Below are 18,489 nucleotides of genomic sequence, written 5' to 3' on the forward strand. Positions count from 1 at the left end.
CTTCGCAAATGATTCCCGACAATCCTGTGTCCCTGTGCAAAAGCAAAATGAATTTCATTGTGTGCTATTCCCAGGGGAAAATAAAACCAGATCAGCTGAGTTCACTCCATCTATGTTTAGGTTGTGTTTAAAACACAAAAACATTCTTAAAATAATTAACATGTGCGCACGACATAAATAATATCATCTTTTGGGGAATTCTGCAACTCCTTGGAAAATTCCCGGAAAGAAATATTTGCGTCTTGCCTTCGGGGCTTCCGTAACACGCCACGGACCTTGAACGCACCTGCGTGGTCATGTGACAACCGAAGGACGAAGTCAGAAAAAACAGATTCACCAGATAAAAATGGACACGATGGAAAAACCAGCCGCTGTTACCTGCAACTTTTGTGGAGAGGTCTTCGCTCTGCCTGGTAGAACATTTACAACCTTGTTCTGGGAGTCTAATAAAGTTATCTTGCTAAAACGAGGCTGTGAGCTAGCGAGGCGGCTAAAATAATTATGCTAACTAGCTCGGCTAGCTAGCCAGGCGGCTAAAATAAGTCTGTTAGCTAGAGAGTCCGTTCGCTAATTATCTTATAAATGTTAGTCTTTCAATATCTGTAATTCACACAATAAACATAAAGATACAACACGACGAACATAACCTATTAGTTTATTACTCAGTCAATATCCTCAGAGGCTGTGGACAGGGTTAGCTTCTAGCTAAGCTAATGTTGAACCGTCCAGTTAATAATTAATTTCGCGATAAACTCGAATTCCTTACAAAATTATGAATATTGTTGCAATACAGTTAATTAATAAGGCAACTAGCTATTGTTTTCATTGCAGATTGAGTTAGTTGCAGATTTTTCTCCGGATCAGTTTCCTAAATGTCACGAATAGAGAAAATTGCCAAATCAAAATGTCCAACAGTCAATGGTGATGTCTTGTTTTGTCTGACCACCTGCATAAAATCTATAGATATTAAATTATTATTAAATGGATTCAAACAATTCGGCCACCCTTGATGAAATGTGAGCAAAGTTATCTAAATTTACACACAGGCCTTATACAGGCATGTGTCTAAGAAGAATGGTCATTTGCAGCGATCATAAAAATGTACATGATATCATTATATACACTGACATTGTATGAATCCTGCTTTTTATGTGTGTGTTGTTTCCCAGAGGATGACACTGACGGCAACCTCCCTCGTGTGCTGTTGTGTGGCCACATCTTCTGTACCTCTTGTCTGCTGTCCATCCAGTGTGACGGCGTCATTAAATGTCCTGAGTGTGAGGTAACATCAACAGTGGTTATTCAGTGGTCACACTCTGGAGAGGGCAAACATGGTCTTTGTGATTTCAGTATGAACCAATCGCAGTGGGGCAAGACATGCTACATGTGAAGGGCTGTGGTACTATCATAAATGCACGATGAAACATTTCTCAATGCTTTAGTGGCCTTATCTTGTAACTGTGAATATGGGGTCTGTGTTTAGTGTTATCAGACTTTGAATAAAATGCCAAACATGTACTAGCTACTCAAGTTCGAATGGTAAATAGAATTTGTGATCTGCATAAAGCTTGAAACTGAATATGCGACATGGCACGATGACAAAGAAAAAACTAACTTCCCTCTCCGCAGGTTGAGTCCCCCCTTCCTGAAGGTGGTGTGTGTTATCTGCCAGAGGACAGCAGGATTATTGGCCTCATCTACACAGCTAAAATGAACAAGATGAGAAGGTTGAACAAAAAAATGGCTGCTCTGATTAAGCTGAACCACATTACTGACACATATCTCGTTGTGTAATCAGGTGGAGTAATAGCTATATTAAAGAGAACAGGTTTTTACTTTCATAATGTCTTTGGTGTTGTCATCTCCAGTAGCCTCCAGTGTGACCGATCAAAGAATCGCAGAAGGAACAAGTTAATGTCACCCACTGATCTTAATGGGAATACTGAGAATACAGACCAGGTATGTTGAGGTCTATGAAGAGATACAATCCATGCCTGACTGAGGTGTAGAGGTTTTGCAGAATGTCTGATCAGAATTCAAGCTGTTGATTATATATAAGTAGTGGTGCACCGATGTATCGGCCGTATATCGGTAGCGGCCGATATTCGCCTCGTTTACTGCCATCGGCGTATCGGTAATAAACTTGACTTTCACCGATAACATTGGCTGATGTTCATTGGTATGTTTTCTGCAGCCTGCCAATCTGGCATCCAGATTATGGTACACTGACGCCGGGTTTACACCGGGCGCTGAAGCGCAGCGCAGCGCCAAGGAAAGCCAGGCGCCTCCCATCCCCCTGTTAAACCTTTGTGCGGTTCACATGGGCTGCGATGCGCCGCGCCGCGCCAGCGCCCTTCACCGATGGTTTCGGCGTGCGAGCGAGCGTATCGCGCCAGGAAACAGACTGAAAAATTATTTAAAACGATATAAATGACATATTTTATATGATATAAATGATCAAATATGCATCCCATACTTTGTATTCCCCTTCTGTTGTCCTGGAGTTTTAATTTTCCCAATTTTCCCAATCACATAATTAAATGTCCCCCTCTGCCCATCCAATACAGCCACATAAGCAGTCATATAGATAAAAAGAGAGAGAGTGGGGGGGGCTAAAGGCTTGCTTGGAGAATACGTCATTTACCCCAGACACCCGACATTGAACGGGTTACATACAACAACAAGCGGAGAATCGCGGGCTGACCGGCGCGGAGAAATGCGGGTCCGGTGTGCACATGCGCAACAGGTACTACATACAAACAGCAGAGACAATGTCGGCAGCGTCGCTGTGGGGATTTCTTCACTGTCTCAGAGAAAGATCGCCGTTTAGCAATTTGCAAGACATGTTCAGCCGACATTTCAAGAGGGGGTAATACCACCAAGGATTTCAACACCACAAATCTGAAGGCTCATTTGAAAAGCAGACACATTGATGAATACAATGATTTCCTGAAAGCTGATAAGAAGCGGCAAGATGCACTGGCTATAATAAACAAATATCGGTATCGGCTAGATTGTTGTTTTAAGTATCGGTATCGGCCAAGAATTTCCATATCGGTGCATCCCTATATATAAGTGTTATCAGATTTTTTGGTGGGGAAACATTGGTTATGGGCAATTTAACCTCAGATAAAAGGAGGGTGTGGTGCCTGAATGTAAACTATTCTGGTGAAAATGATCAAACTTCTGTTTTATTCAGCCAGATGATATCAAGAAGATTGAGAGGAGAGTGGATGAGGCATTGGTCCAAGCTGCAGATAATCTTGCCCAGCTGGAACACATCCATGAGGTGAAAACTGCACCAGATCAAAAACGTAACATAACTTGGATGGCTTTTTACGTATCATGTTTCACTGTGCAGACTCTGACTACTGGTCAGGCAGAACAGGTGAAGAGAGAGAAAGCTCGGCTGGAAATGGAGATCAAGCAAGTTGCAGACAAGGCTATACATGCAATCCATAAGTGGTATGAACAGTAACAGTCAAAAATACTTGAAGCTGTCTAATTTGATATTTTTTCTTTATCTTGAGGCCTGTAACTTATCTGTCAACAGGAAGGATGTGCAGTTTAATCAGGTGTCAAAACTGGAGGCACAACTCTCCACCATCCAAGCGGAAGTGTACCTTGTCCAGGAGAGGATTAAGGCACTGGAGATAGCCATGAAGGTGGCCAGAGAAGTACGACGTGTCCCCAACCTGGGGCAGTACTGTACCCTGGATAATGTATGTAATCTTATTCCTATTTACATCCAAACCATAGATTGTTTATAACGATGGATGACATAACAGCTTTTCGAAAGTGAAGCCAAATATTCTTGATTGTCACCTGCTAGCTGGCTGCAGTATCAGTCATAAACTCCACCTCCTCCATGTTAATTGATCAAAAAAGAAACAAAATCACTGTAGATGTTTTCTTAAAGGTGGCTATTGTCATTGTAGGTTGTTGTTATCACACTGATGTTTGTTCAAATCCTGTTTGATGTTTCTGATAAGTTTGGTTTTAATTTGTTATTTGTGTCGATGTCATGATTTAGAGGTGAGACTGACTCTTGATTGATCGTGTGCGTGTTTCGGTCGGACCTTGATACTCTGGCTCCACATAACATCAAAAACGTGTATAGGTTCTGGAGACATTGAAAGCTCCTGTGGATAAGCAGACCTTTGATATCAAAAGCCTTACAATGGGTTTTGGAGTAAGGTCAGTCACTTAAAGCTTGATATTTTTATTTATTATTATGTTCCATTGTGACAAGTGCTATTTCACAACCAGCATAAACAAAAATAGTCCAATGCTTTATACAACTTAGACAATTATTAAACATCACAACACCTGCCAGAGACTTCTGTATATATGTAGACCTGATGAACATTACTGACTGATTATTAATCTTGAATGTTTTCGTGACAGCTGTGTTCTACAGTCAGAATGTGTCAACCGGAGTCTGGCATTGTCTCTGAAGTTGGAAGTTAATAACCCAAAGAAGTGAGTTCATGAATATCATCAAGTGTCATTTAGATTTATTTTTTTATTTCTTTCTGTTTTTTGTCTATCACTCAAATTACACACCTCAACAGGCAAACAGACATTTATGATGGCCATGAGGAGTTTCTCTTATCAGTGCCAGAACAGTGTTCTACTGTTTCCCCATATAATTAAAATTTTGAATGTGTTCCTTTAGACTAGCCAACATTTTTCATTTCCTTTTTAATTCTTTTTAAAAGTTTTTTAAAGAATACTACACAAAATATTACATATATTTACTTCCTTCTTGTTGTTTTCTTTTTAGCTTGTACGAATCTCCCCCTAAAGGCCACCAGTCGGGCAGCATCAACAGAAAGTCGCCTTTGTACTGGACTGAGGGCCGAAAGAGAAACTGTACCTCACCCAAACGAGGCAAGCTGCCCTCCCCACAAAGACAGGAACAGGAGAGCCGTGGAGCTGACAGTCAATCGCCTCAAAGCTCCTCTCCAAGCCCCCGACCTCCTCGCAGGTCCAACCTTTCTCACCACGGCTCAAACTTGGACCTCGGAGCTCCAGATGTAATTATAGAGGAGCTTGTAGACGTGGGACAACAACGTGGTGTGTTGCCAGTTCTAATCAGAACATTAAATTGCACTGGATGGACACAGAAGAAAAGCCTTAACCAATTTTTTTAATTTGTCTGTCTTCTTGCAGCTCTCCCTCCCACTGGCCCTGAGCTGGCTAATGACAGAGGGAGAATCTCCAGGAGAAGGAGAAATCAGGCTTTTGGCAACAGGAGAGATGGTAGGGACAACATGATTATTACAAAAATGGTTGTTTAATAATGAGGGTTGTTTTATATTTGCATATAAAACAACCCTCATTATTAAACAACCATTTTTGTTTAAGAAACAATAAGAATGAACATAATCCCACATTTCCTTTGTTGTTCCCTTTCCTCATTGTTCTCTTACCTTCATTTCTAGTTACCCAGTGGGTGGTGGTGACCCACGTTGTGAATCCAAGTCACTTCTATGTGCGCTACATGGCAGAGAGGAGGGATAGCGAGATCCTTTCCAAGAGGATCAACCAGTTTTGCAGCAGAGAAGATTGCTACTTTACTTCCAGTGATTCAGTGGAGACTGGTGTGTATGTCTGTCCTCTAAATTATGTAAATAGGTTAAAGCACGTTACTATCAATGGGTAAAGTTTTCATGCAATTAATGTTGAGCAAATTAGACAAAAAATGTAGTTTAGGTTTTCATCATACAAGGAATTAACTTTGGTGTTTGGTGCATAACAAATATACTAAGTAAAAAATAGAGGGAATAATGACAATATGAAGAGTAAGTTAAGTACAAGAGCAATAAGTGAAAAAAACTATACAGTAACATAACATTTATAAATATATACAATCCAAAGATAAACGCAGTGTGGTACAGAAGTTTATGCATAAATTGGTCTGCATGTTTGCAGTTAACTGATTAAGAATCAGAGGTTCTCTGATTACTGCTATATACAAAATCATTTTTATTTTCTTCTCCGGGAAAACAAATCAAATTAACAATTTTAGTCCTCTCTTTATCTTTCCTACCAAATAATTTCATGAATGCATCACACAACAGTCATCTTCTCAGAGTAAAACATACTTTGCAAGTGTTTCATTGTTCCTCTCTGCTCCTCTTCAGGCTCCCTGATCTTTGTGAAGTGGATGGAGGGACTCTGGTGCCGAGCCAGTGTGGTTGAAATTCTGCGGAGTGGCTGTGTGGAGACTGTGAAAACCTGCAAAGTCACGCAGCTCGCCAATGTCCGAGTCTTCTTCTTTGAAAATGGCGTCACAGAAAATATCACAATAGAGAGGTACAGGCAGTTTTTCCAACGTTTTCTGAAAGTATCCATTTTAACTGTTTAAGACCTATAGAGCTTTTTATTTATTTCAGTTTCTCTACTAATTCACAGAAAATTCAAATCATGTTATTGTATAAATATATAGAACTAAATGTTAGTATAAATAACCCATTGTTATTTGTCTTGATTGTAAAGAATCTTCTGCTCAACTTATATATTGAATACATCCTCCTATCTTCTGTTGTGCCTTTTCAGAGAAGAGGGGAGTTCTGAGTCATCACTTAACGCTGTGAACAATCACCTGAGGAAGGTGGTTGAGACAGTAAATTTGGAACTGGGTTACTTTGCTCCTCAGGCCATCAGGTGTTCTCTCAAGGACCTGGTCCCATATGACCTGGTAAGAAAACTGAGATTTATAAAGATTCATTCTATGTGTTTGATCAGATCATTTACATTTTCCCTCACAGATGAGTGACAGAGAAAAGCTATCACATGGTAGGACTGCCACTTTTTCCAAAGATCAAGTTTAAAGGGATAATTCATAGAAAAAGAAAAATTCGCCCATTATCTACTCACCACTATGTCGATGGAGGGGTGGGTGAAGTGTTTGAGTCCAAAAAACTGTTTTTGTTTACCCCTAAGTTTCATCCAAGTGTCCGCAAGACCCGACATTCAAATTCGACTCAAAACGAGGTCATTCACACTGTGTCTTAGTCCTAAATCTCCTCTACCCAAAGTAGCGAAGCTGGCGGACGTAGCCACATGATGGTGTGCCCGAGGATACGTGAACGCAGCTCGTAGGAAGATATCAGTGGACATTTAGGCTAAAAACTTGGTGTAAATGACGCCGTTTTAAACGCTTGCGTACACTTGGATGACACCACAGGAGCAGTATGGAGGCATGTTATGTTTCGTTCAATTGTATTGGATTATGCTGCAAAGCTGTTTACCCCTGAGACTCCAGAAGTGTTTTGTGGACTCAATCACTTTACCAACCCCTCCATCTGCAGAGGGGTGAGTAAATAATGAGTGAATTTTCATTTTTCTGTGAACTATCCTTTAAACAAAAGTGACATGACACACCTCCACTTTTGTAACAAAACTGATAGTTCCTTGCCACTGTTTTCAACACTATGTCTGCCATTTGGCGGGAAATGTAACTCTAGCATGATGCATAGTAGAAATGTCATTCTAATATTTCGTATACTTGATAGAGTACATGATCTGATTAGATTTCCGGAGTAGCTTTCTCCATTAATTTATAAATGTAGGGGAAAAAATGCAGATTTTCTAGAAACTGCTTTAACTCAATAACTACTAGTTCAAACCTTTGCAATTGAGTTTATAAGCTTAATTACAAGGAGAATATTGGCTGTTAATGTTGAAAAACTGATGATGTGTTCTTATGTCATGGTGATGAGGATAAGGAAATCTGAGTGCCTGTTGAATTGAATTAGTTTTGTTAAATTATGTTTTTCTTTACAAATAGCAGCAGTAGTAGGAGTTGTGTTCACTGTGTGTGTGTGTGTGTTGGTTTGTATAGACCAAAGGCTGGAGTAAAGAGGCTGAGGTGGAATTCCGCAGTGTGGTTGGATTTGCTGCGGTGGAGATGAGGCCTTTGGGTCAGGACAGAGACGCTCTGTTGGTGGACCTGAGGAAAGTGCCCATGGATCAGCCCAGTGACACGCCCATCTGTGTCAGAGAGTACCTTGTTTTTATTGAAGTGGCCAGGTAACCTATGCAACTTACCTGAACAAATTCTGATAAACAAATTGGTATTTATCTAATGTTGATTCAGAGTCAAATTCAGACTTTTTGAATATCAAGCCTGGCTATTGAAGTGGTCTTACTTTTGCTGTGCTCTTTCCAACCTGCTGATAGGTTTTACTCTCCAGTGACGTTGAGCAGGAAACCCCTGCTCTTCTACCCTCCTGTCTATCCCAACAACAACAGAGCGCTCAATGCAGTGGTGTCCCACATCAACAACCCTGCTGACTTCTACATCCAGCTGGTACTAAATATACACATCTAAATAAACATGCATGCACTTAGAATATTATCCATATATATATATATATATATATATATAGACACCTGAGATATAATTTAAATCAACAGTAGAAAACAATCTTGTGGGTTTAGAAGAGAATATATGTTTAGTCTCTCAAGGAGATCCAAGAAAGAATTTTACATTTTTTTCTGCCCCTCGCCCTGACCAGGTTGACAACATGGAGTCCTTGTTACTGTCCGTCAAGCTCCAGAATTGTTACAATGCGACATCAGTGGCTGGACAAGATGACCTCAACATCTACTGCCCTTCGATAGGACAGGCCTGCGTAGCCCGCTATGATGACAAATTGTGGTACAGAGCTCAAGTCATGGGTGAGGGTACATGTATGTACACTTTGATTAGAGTTCTGTTTTACTCGTGGGTATTTTTCATTAGTGTATTTTATGTTCATAAAGTTTAATTCAGAGGGTCCATTGATTGAAGCCTGGTTTTGTCACAATTGCTCTGTCATGTCACCTTTTTGGAAAAGGTGACATGACATTTGAATTATAAAGTAACATTTATTAATTCAATACAAAGGTGCATTTCCCAGCTGAAATCAGCTCTTGTAGTTAATGTGTTGGATGCGGGAGACATGAGCAGGTGTTTACAGCATCAAATGAGGGGGAAAAAAGGTTTCTAAGATTTTCATTGACTACTAGAGCTGGGCGATATGACTTCAAAATCAATATCACGATTATTTCAAACTTACATTCTTGATTATGAATGTGTGTGTAGGTCATCCAGGGGGAAGAAATGTGGAAGTGCGGTTTGTAGATTTTGGCAATATCCAAATCCTGTCAGTCAGCGACTTGAGGAAGATGAAGGATGAGTTCTTTGCCCTTCCCTCCATGGTGAGAACACAGTATTCAGTAGATTAGTTCCTATATCTTTACATTTACACTCTGTTTTTGACTGTAATGTCTTAGCTTACACTTTGATTCTGTATGAAACATCAAATAAATTGTTAACTAAAGGCCAGTTTACATTACATTCGATAAAATATATATATTATAGAATTACACATGTACATTTTATGCACTAATTTAAGTCAACAGGAAGTGTTTCTTGTGCTGTCCAGGCAATCCACTGCTGTTTGTCAGGTGTGACTCCTCTTGACGGAGAAACCTGGAGCAACACCTGTACCAACAGATTCATCAGCCTGGCTCACGAGAAACTGGTCTCTATTGTGGCTACAGGTGCTGTTTGCACAGTTTGGGGTGTAAATTTTTTTTTCTTTCTAAGGAGCAGAAGTATGAATTAGTATATGTGTGTCTTTTATTTATTTGTATGTTCAGGTAGAAGACACAAAACTGGGCCCCTGTCAGTAAAAATGTTTGAATGCAGCCTGAACGGGCCTCAAACCAACATTGCTGAGCTGCTGGTCAATGAGGAGCTGGCCAGCTTCAAAGACGGGTGAGACTTAACCGTGTCTTCTATGGGGGTGTCTTCAATTTCTTAAAGGATTTAAATTGATATATCTACACCATTAATGTCACATCTGATTAAGCTCAGCTTTTTTTTAGAACATTGGACAAGATGATTGAAGGAGGAAAAAACTTGGAATTGGAATGTGCAGATATTTAGCGTAGGATCATTGGAATCAAAATTTAAAAAGAATGGTATCAAGCCATCCCTATTTAATTGTATCTTTTCACTTGTGTACTCTCCTCTCCTCTGTGCAATCTCCTCCAACTCTTCCCCCTCAGATATAAGTCCAAACATGCCAGTTCCCCTGGTGATGACTCCACCATATGGGACCCTCCACTGGAGCATGGTTCGGCCACAGAGGGCATTGATTCCCCAGACCAAAAAGTCCCACAGGATGAGGAGCCGTTGGCGTTTCAGCCTCAGCTGAAGCTCCCTGCTCAACTCAAAGACCTGAAAGTGAAAGTCACCCACGTCAACTCACCGAGCAGCTTCTATGTGCAGCTCACTCAGAACGACTCTCAGCTCAAAAGGTTAGCACTTTAGAAAAAACAATGATTTGTGTTTTATTTTTATTTAGTTATTTATAATCAAGATTTTGGTTAAACTAAAAAATACCAAGCCTCTCATTACATTTTTTTTCATAAGGGGTTGATAACGTTCTGATAAAGGTATCAGCATAAGCCCCAAACATCCCCATCCGTTTTACAGGGTTTGCGAGCTGCTGAAGCAGGAGTGTGCCTGTACAGAGCCACAAGATGTGGTGTGGAAGGCAGACATGTTCTGTGCTGCTCACATTAACGGGGTTTGGGAGAGGGGACAGATCTGCTCTGACATCACATCCAGCAACATTGCAGAGGTAAAAGATCCCAAAACACCGTCCTATTCCTTCTATTGCATCTTTTCACAGCTGTTTTACCACTGTCAGTAAGTCAGTGTTTTGATATTACTGCCCTTGTTAAATGAGAACATGTTTTATCTTGACTCCATTTTGCATGAATAAAGTGAGTATTTAAAGATTTGTGTTTCCATCATACTGTAGATGATATTAACCTAATTAATTTACTGTATGTTGTTATCACTTAAAGCTTGTTTGAACAAGTTGTCCTGGTTCACTCTGGATGTTTGGTACCAGGTAATTCGCTGTGACCATGGCAACACAGAGAAAGTCCACATAAGCAACCTGCGACCTCTTCCACCTGCTTTGATGGGCTCTCTGGCACTGGAGTGTGCTCTTACTGATATTAGGTAACACACACTGTAGTCATGCACTAATACATACAAATCCTCAGACGGTATTGATGACATTATATCATCTCAAAACTATGTGATTTAAATGCAGTAGGTGCTGGTATAAGAGGTACTTTTTGTCTTAAATCAATTACTATACTTCACAGTGGTTATAGACTTTCCTATATGGAGTGTGAGAAAACTGCTGTACAATTGTGGTTTTGTTTTGGGTGATAGTTAACTTTTTCTCATCGAGATTGGTCCTCTCTCCTTTTTCTATTTCAGGCCAGCAGGAGGCCGATCCACCTGGACGGCTACAGCCTCTGACTTATTCACCTACTACTTGACAGGAGCCTCAGCCGTTATGACAGTCAAGGTATTTCCCTCCTTCTCTCTCTTCATCTCTTTCGCCTTTTGCCTTTTGATCAGGTGCCAAAAACAATTACTTTATCTACAAACAGTAGTTTATAAAGATGAATAATTTCTTCCTCCATAGGAACTCTCCCTGTGTTTATCATAAGTTTCCCCTTTTACTCACACACACACTTCTTGTCTTTGTTACTGTAGTGACTTAGTTTTACTGTGTCTGTCTGTCCTTGTTTGATATCCAGGGGTTGACAGATGAGCGTCCGTTACCCGTCGTTCTGTTCTCCTCCAACAAGTTGGGACAGTTAATCAGCATTGCAGAGTTTCTGGCCAACGAGGGCCTCGCCCTCAAAAAGAGAACACCAAGGTCTGTGTGTGCCACAAGCATAGAAGTGTGTGTAATTACAGGTCTTAAATAACATAAGCAATCTTTGTTTTCTCTTTTCCATATATAGTATATTTGTATGAGGTTTTAGAACCTTATTAATATACTTTTAATAATTATTACTTTGTGCCAGTAGTAAGTGACTTATCTTCAGTTTTCAGTTTTAATCAAATGCCTGTCTAATGAAAAGTGTGTTTTCTCGCAGAGATGCTCTTGTTCAGAAACCCAAAGAAACTGATGCACAGTCTTCAGTGAGCGAGACACAAACTCATGGCTCCGATGGCGAGAAAAAAAGTACAACTAGTCCTGATCTTCCAGCGCCTTCTCTCATTCCTTTACCCTCCTCTCTCGTTCCTTTACCCTCCTCTCTCGTTCCTTTACCCTCCTCTCTCGTTCCTTTACCCTCCTCTCTCGTTCCTTTACCCTCCTCTCTCGATCCTTTACCCTCCTCTCTCGTTCCTTTATCCTCCTCTCTCGTTCCTTTATCCTCCTCTCTCGTTCCTTTACCCTCCTCTCTCGATCCTTTACCCTCCTCTCTCGTTCCTTTACCCTCCTCTCTCGTTCCTTTACCCTCCTCTCTCGTGCCTTTACCCTCCTCTCTCGTGCCTTTACCCTCCTCTCTCAACCCTTACCTCCTCTCTCGACCCTTTACCCTCCTCTCTCGACCCTTTACCCTCCTCTCTCGTTCCTTTACCCTCCTCTCTCGTTCCTTTACCCTCCTCTCTCGATCCTTTACCCTCCTCTCTCGATCCTTTATCCTCCTCTTTCGTCTCTACTTGCATCCCTCCTAAACCAGCCCCCCGCAGCATCATGTCTGCTGAGAAGGTGATTACACACACTCACACACTATTATCAACCTGGATTCCACTTTAATGCAAAACTAGTAAAATATGAAGCAGTTCATGTGAGTAAATAAGATATGTAACAAATTAAAAAGACTAAGCTAGTACTTTGTGATTCTTGTTGCATTCTGGTTGTGATGTTCATTTGTGTATGTGTGTGAACAGGTGAAGACTCAGTTGTACGACCCCCCAGAGCTGCCATGTCTGGGTCAGATCCAGACAAGTGTGTCTGCCATCGGAGAGGACGGTCTCATTTATATAAGAACACAAAATGCAGGTGCACATCAGAGTAAATCTTCATTTTGTGGATGCTGAATATATTTTACAAAAATGTACATACTAGATGCTTGATTTTTGTAATTAAAGAATAAAGAATATGCGTGTGTGTGTCAGAGTGTCAGTTGGAGCAGCTCAAGGAGAGGATTCAGCAGAGCATGAAAACGCTGCCCAGACAGAAGCCCTACACTTGGAAGTCAGTCCAGGGCTGTGCCGTCTTTGGACCCGATATGTCGTGGTGCCGAGGTCAGCTGTTGGAGGTGCTCGGAGGACATGTTAAGGTCTGGAAAACGCACACATTAAAAAAACCTTAACTCATAATGTACGTGAACCATTACCAATCAGCAATCAATTACAATAAATGCCCCAGAAAATGCATTTTACAGAGCAAAACAGTAGTTCAATTCTGGATGAACTTCTGTCAAACTGTGACGATTACGCAAGCAACAGTGTGTCACCTTAACCCTATATTATATTGTTTGTGTGTCACCAGGTACAATATGTGGACTATGGCCACGTGGAGAACATCCCAGTGGTCCATGTGTACCCCGTGCTGCTGTGTGAAGATGTTCCTCAGCTCTGTATTCCCTGCCTGCTGCACGGAGTCAACCCTGTAAGACTGTGTGTCGGCATAACCACCAGTTCTTTAAAAATCAAAAGTAATCTGGTCTCAAAAGCCAAATTTACTAGCTTTTCAAAGCCTTCATCTTCAGCTAGTTCAAAAATGTAAACATATTTATCAATAGTAAAAGACTGGCACTAACATCAGGTATTAGCAGATTTGAAGTTATTTGGCTTAAAAATACAAAACCTTTGGTGTGGTTCTTTTAAAGGTTTCCGATGAGGGTTTGTGAACCATGCAAGTTTCTGGTATAAAACCACACAGCAAAGGAAGATTGTTGAATGAGTTTGCTGATCTGTCTTACATCAGGGTTTAGAATCACCCCTTTAAGTCCTATCGTGTTAAATCTTATGCTCCGTCTCAGATTGGCGGCAAGTGGCAGCCGTATGCTGTGGCCTTGCTGAGGGAGCTGTTGCTGAACCGCTGTGTGGACATGCACGTCACGGTAAACTTTACACACCTAAACCTGGGAATGGTGGCTCCTGCCCACAGCACCGGCGTGTTGCAATGATTGGTCTGTCAAAAATTGTTGGCATCTTTTTTGATGAGGGATCAATCGTTGCTTTTCTTTGCCTAATAATAATAATAAAAAGAATATATTTGGCTTTTGAGTGTAGGTTGTTGGTGTAGGAAGCATCTTGAAGATTTGAAGTTTTTTCACACTTTGGAGAAGAAAATGCAGAAATTAATTATTAATTAAAACACTCCTCTAGTGGTTTGAGTTGTCAAATACCAGTGAAGTAGTTGGTGACCGTGTGCTTGTGTGTGTTAGGAGCTGCCATCTGATCCTAGGGAACCCCTCACAGTTGAGATCTTTCTGGACGGGCTGAGCCTCAGCAGGATCCTTTGTCACCATGGACATGCCTCCATGGACGGGACTGTGTCAGCACAGACGGTGTGTGTGTGTGTGCTTGCTCCTGGTGTTTTGTGTCACCCGATGAAGCAGTGCCGCTATACTCAACACGGGAACACCTTGTGTTTCTCTGCAGGGCCCCTCAGTGACGTCTCCTGCCATCTTCCTGGATGACTGGGACCTCGACACTGAGGTATTGAGGAAGATGAATTCACTTAAACCATATTTATAGCAATGATTTAAAACTAATGATCAACCTAAAGTGGTGACACAGACCATATAATTATGGATTAAATGAATATGTAAGAGCAGTTGGTGATCCAGATGAAATAATTAAATCAAACTTGAGTTAAACAAAATGTTTTCATTTGCAGTATCTACCAATACTGAGTCAAATAACACTCATGAAAGTATCCACTGGATTTCTTGATGCCATATATGTGATTGTTGCATAATTTCAGAAGCTAAACTACTAATAAACCCATTCGCCCTCGCCTCATTGGAAATGTCTAAATGAATTTAGACTGATGCAGATGCCGTGTTTTCAGGGTTTGAAGGATCCAGAGGAGCCAATGTTGGGGTCCTTTGTCAACCCAAACCTGCCACAGAAGGGAGAGCGCTTTCAAGTCAGGGTCAAGCACCTGAGGACCCCCAACGAGGTAACTACTACTTATACCAATAAAGTAATCTATCTATATCTATAAAGATCTGAAAATCCCTTGGTCGGCCATTTACTTCTAATAATGAGACTAAACTAATAAGTCAACAAGTGATTCATCTTTTTGTGTGTCTTTGTCCTGCAGGTGTTCCTGTGGTCTTTGGAGGGAACAGCAGAGGTGGAGGTGGATGGAGAGAAACTGGATGAGGCTCTGACCAGAATCAATGAAAACGTCACCAGTCTGAAACGACTCACCAACTTCCCTCATGGTAAGTTCTCACTGTTTTCACTGTACTGTCTCCGGGCAGGTTAGAGCTTTTCGAAACCATTTAAAGCAAAAATTAGCATCATGTCAGCTGATCTTTATGTGCAAATTAAATATATTTAAAATGTATGTACAAATTTAAATAAAATGTTTTAATGCCAGCTGGAAACTAGTCCAATCCAGTAAATGAGGATTTTTCTGCATCACAAACTCCTCGTAGTCGCACGTCGAAACATTCGTCATAAGAGAAACCCTGAGGAAGAAGGTTTTGTTCACACCTACGTAAATAAAACTGATCACCTTTCTAGCTGCTGTTACACCGGCTCGACGACAGCAGGTGATGACAGTGTTGCAGATGTTTCTGTGCAGATGTTTCAGTGAAGTTTGACAGACCTGAATTTCTGCTTGTGGTTTCCAGGTGCTCCGTGTCTGGCAGAGTACAGTGACGGGAAGTTCTACAGAGCAAAGCTGATGAATTTCACCACCGTGGAGCCCCTCATGATCATGATCCAACATGTGGACTATGGCTCTGAGGACACTCTGCCCGTCAGCAAGTATGAGCATCACACAGCAGGAACTAGTGACTGCACTTTCTGAACGAACAAATAACGTCAGGGGTTCTCTCCATTCTGCTAACTCGTGGTGGAAGGGCGGGACATGGGTCGAGAAAGAACTCGTTAAATTTGGGGTTCAAAGATCCACGATTCTTTGTTTTACTTTCATTTAGTAGTTTATAACTTAAAACTGTATATCACATTTTTGTAATAAAAATCTATGATGATAACAACTCGTCATCATATTTACGAAGTAAGGACATCTTTATTTTATAGAATTAAGACAAATCAGTGGTGAAGAGTACATAACAAGATTTAAAGGGCCCATATTTACGATCTCTGGCGGGTGGGTTCGGAGGCTGGACTGATACCGGCTGGGTGGGGCTGAGAGACGAGTGCGATCCCGTATGACTCATACGGGGGAGGAAGTACGAAACGAGATGTTTCTGTAACATATTTCTTAGAATGGACTGAGTGAAAAAGTCTGCGGAGTGACTCTCTACTGACCCCTTCAAGTCATTACGGATAGTAAAAGCCCAGAAAATGAATTTTACACAATATGGGCCCTTTAAACTTACAGGATTATTGTGGCCACTAGTAGCATCCACAGGTCATTATACAAGTTACTCTACTCAGGAGAGTTCCATTTTCTGTTTTCTGTTTATATTCACATTTTCCCCATCATGTGACTTCTGTGTGGTCGTGTTCTTCTGTCCTTCCCGGTCAGGCTGCGTCAGATGCCAGCCGAGCTGCTGAAGTTTCCCTCGAAGGCGCTCAAGGTCAAAGTCGCCGGCTTCAAGGCTCCGAGTGTCAACATGGAGGAAAATGTTCTGCCCTACAGCCCCAACTGGAGCGTGAAGGCTGCACTGGAGATGATCGACCTGCTGCAGAACATCACAGCGTCTGTCGTGGTACGAAACACACAGCAACAAATAAGAAGACCACATGATGCTGCACTGATTTTCACATGGATTAAAGAGAACGAGTGACTAAAGTAAATAGAGAGAAATGACTTCTTGTCTGTATCTTACACCCATGCGCCTTCCGTCTTGTTTTTCTGTTCAGGCTTATGAACCAGAGCTCACAGTTCTGCTGTACAACAAGGACGGAGAGTTGGTTCATCTGCCTCTGGTGAGCAGCGGCCTGGCCGAGCTCGAGTGAAGCAGAGTGGAGACAAAATCCTCGTCTCACAGGTTCATGTGAGTTTTCAGCTAATTTCAAATCTGAACATGTGATAGGGCTGCACGATATTAGGAAAAGATGCGATAACGTTGTTTAATATCGTGATGACGATATGATTTGCAATAAATAAGCATAAACAGTCCCTGGCTACGGACAACGGACAGCTCCACAGCCAGGAGAAGGCGCACAGACCGGCTGCAGCACCACCACGTCCGGGGCACTTTTTTTTTGTTTTTAGCGGCTCTGTCAGTAATTTACATCGTCTCTCATGTCTCTGTCATTCGCGCTGTGCACTGCCAGGCTGCGTCCAAACAAACGCAGCACGAAGCCGTCTCCTCCAGCTCCACATACATTTACTCAGTTTACAAAGTCTATTGTTTCGACTCAGACTGAGTTAACACACGTGTGTCCGATCCGTGTGTGTGAGAGAAAAAGAGAGAGCGGATGATGAATGTGCTGCTCTGAATAAAGATTTAACTCATTAATAAAAGTATCGATCATTATATGATGATCAGTGTTGATAATGTGGCGACAAACAAATAAACTTTCAAATTGTAGCGAGTCAGAGACGTCAGCAGAGGGAGAGAGCCACTCCGTCAAATTCAGTTTTCTCTCTATTCTCTTCTTGTTCTCTTCTTCCGACAACGATTCACTGACGGAAAAACTGGTCAATGATCTGAATGTCTTTAATTTATCATCTAGGGCAGCAGGGCTCCATCTGATCAGCCAAATGTATTGACATGCTCACGCTGATATCGCGAGAATTATAGATTTTCGATATATCCTGCAGCCCTAGTGTCCGATAACGTTCATGTTACTGACAACTGTTGTGTTAATGTTGCCTGGAAGAAAACTACTGTCCATTGATTAGAATGTGACTTAACTTGACTGTCCACATTAATGTCACAAGTAAGAGTTGTTATTTATCGTATTAGATAAGGCAGAATATTTATCGGCTAAACTTTATGAAGCTCACTGGTTATAGTTTCTCCATTGATTTACTGCGTGTTTTTAAAACCCACATTTTGAGTTGGGAAATGTTTGTTAAAATAAGTACATTATCTTGCTGGCATTTTCTATACAAAATAATACATTTCTTCATAAACATGCTGCAGCCCTGGAGCTGAATCTTAAATTGTACAACAAAACCCTATATTTCATTGGTTTGACCTTAACATGTTTTGAGGTGCTGTTAAATTCCTCCTTTTGTCTTTTTCCGCAGGTTTACATGCTGAGGTCCTGTTTTGTTGATCATTTCATTATACTGCTGTTTTAAGTTTTAACATGATGCAGAGAATGTGCACTTGTCTGTCACAGTGTTCTTTTAGAGCAGTGATTCATTTTAAGTTTGTTTCTAACTGTTGTGTTTGAGTGAAATGTGTTGACTTGGCACTTTGTTTTTGAGTCGTGCCACATGAGACTGGTCTGTATGTTACAGATTAAAGTCGTTTAACTTTCTGCCTTCAGTT

At 41.2% G+C, this 18,489-nt stretch overlaps 1 protein-coding gene across 1 annotated transcript; it reads left to right on the forward strand.

Moving 5' to 3' along the window:
- Positions 1-262: 262 nt before the first annotated feature.
- Positions 263-18,478, forward strand: rnf17 (ring finger protein 17). The gene is made up of 39 exons (XM_047342500.1): positions 263-413; positions 1,170-1,282; positions 1,630-1,727; positions 1,869-1,959; positions 3,200-3,289; positions 3,362-3,465; positions 3,554-3,722; positions 4,121-4,197; positions 4,408-4,482; positions 4,787-5,079; positions 5,176-5,265; positions 5,448-5,606; positions 6,150-6,321; positions 6,565-6,706; positions 7,853-8,040; positions 8,191-8,320; positions 8,529-8,691; positions 9,098-9,213; positions 9,441-9,558; positions 9,658-9,775; positions 10,069-10,320; positions 10,499-10,646; positions 10,923-11,035; positions 11,303-11,393; positions 11,629-11,750; positions 11,974-12,105; positions 12,518-12,593; positions 12,776-12,887; positions 13,004-13,167; positions 13,380-13,499; positions 13,873-13,953; positions 14,281-14,403; positions 14,498-14,554; positions 14,910-15,020; positions 15,165-15,288; positions 15,703-15,838; positions 16,566-16,749; positions 16,904-17,037; positions 18,243-18,478. The coding sequence occupies exons 1-38, from the start codon at positions 347-349 to the stop codon at positions 16,997-16,999; spliced, it is 4,815 nt and encodes a 1,604-aa protein (XP_047198456.1). The 5' UTR covers positions 263-346; the 3' UTR covers positions 17,000-17,037; positions 18,243-18,478.
- Positions 18,479-18,489: the final 11 nt, after the last annotated feature.

Source organism: Hippoglossus stenolepis, chromosome 13 (genome assembly GCF_022539355.2).
Source record: "Hippoglossus stenolepis isolate QCI-W04-F060 chromosome 13, HSTE1.2, whole genome shotgun sequence".
Taxonomy (NCBI): Eukaryota; Metazoa; Chordata; class Actinopteri; order Pleuronectiformes; family Pleuronectidae; genus Hippoglossus; species Hippoglossus stenolepis.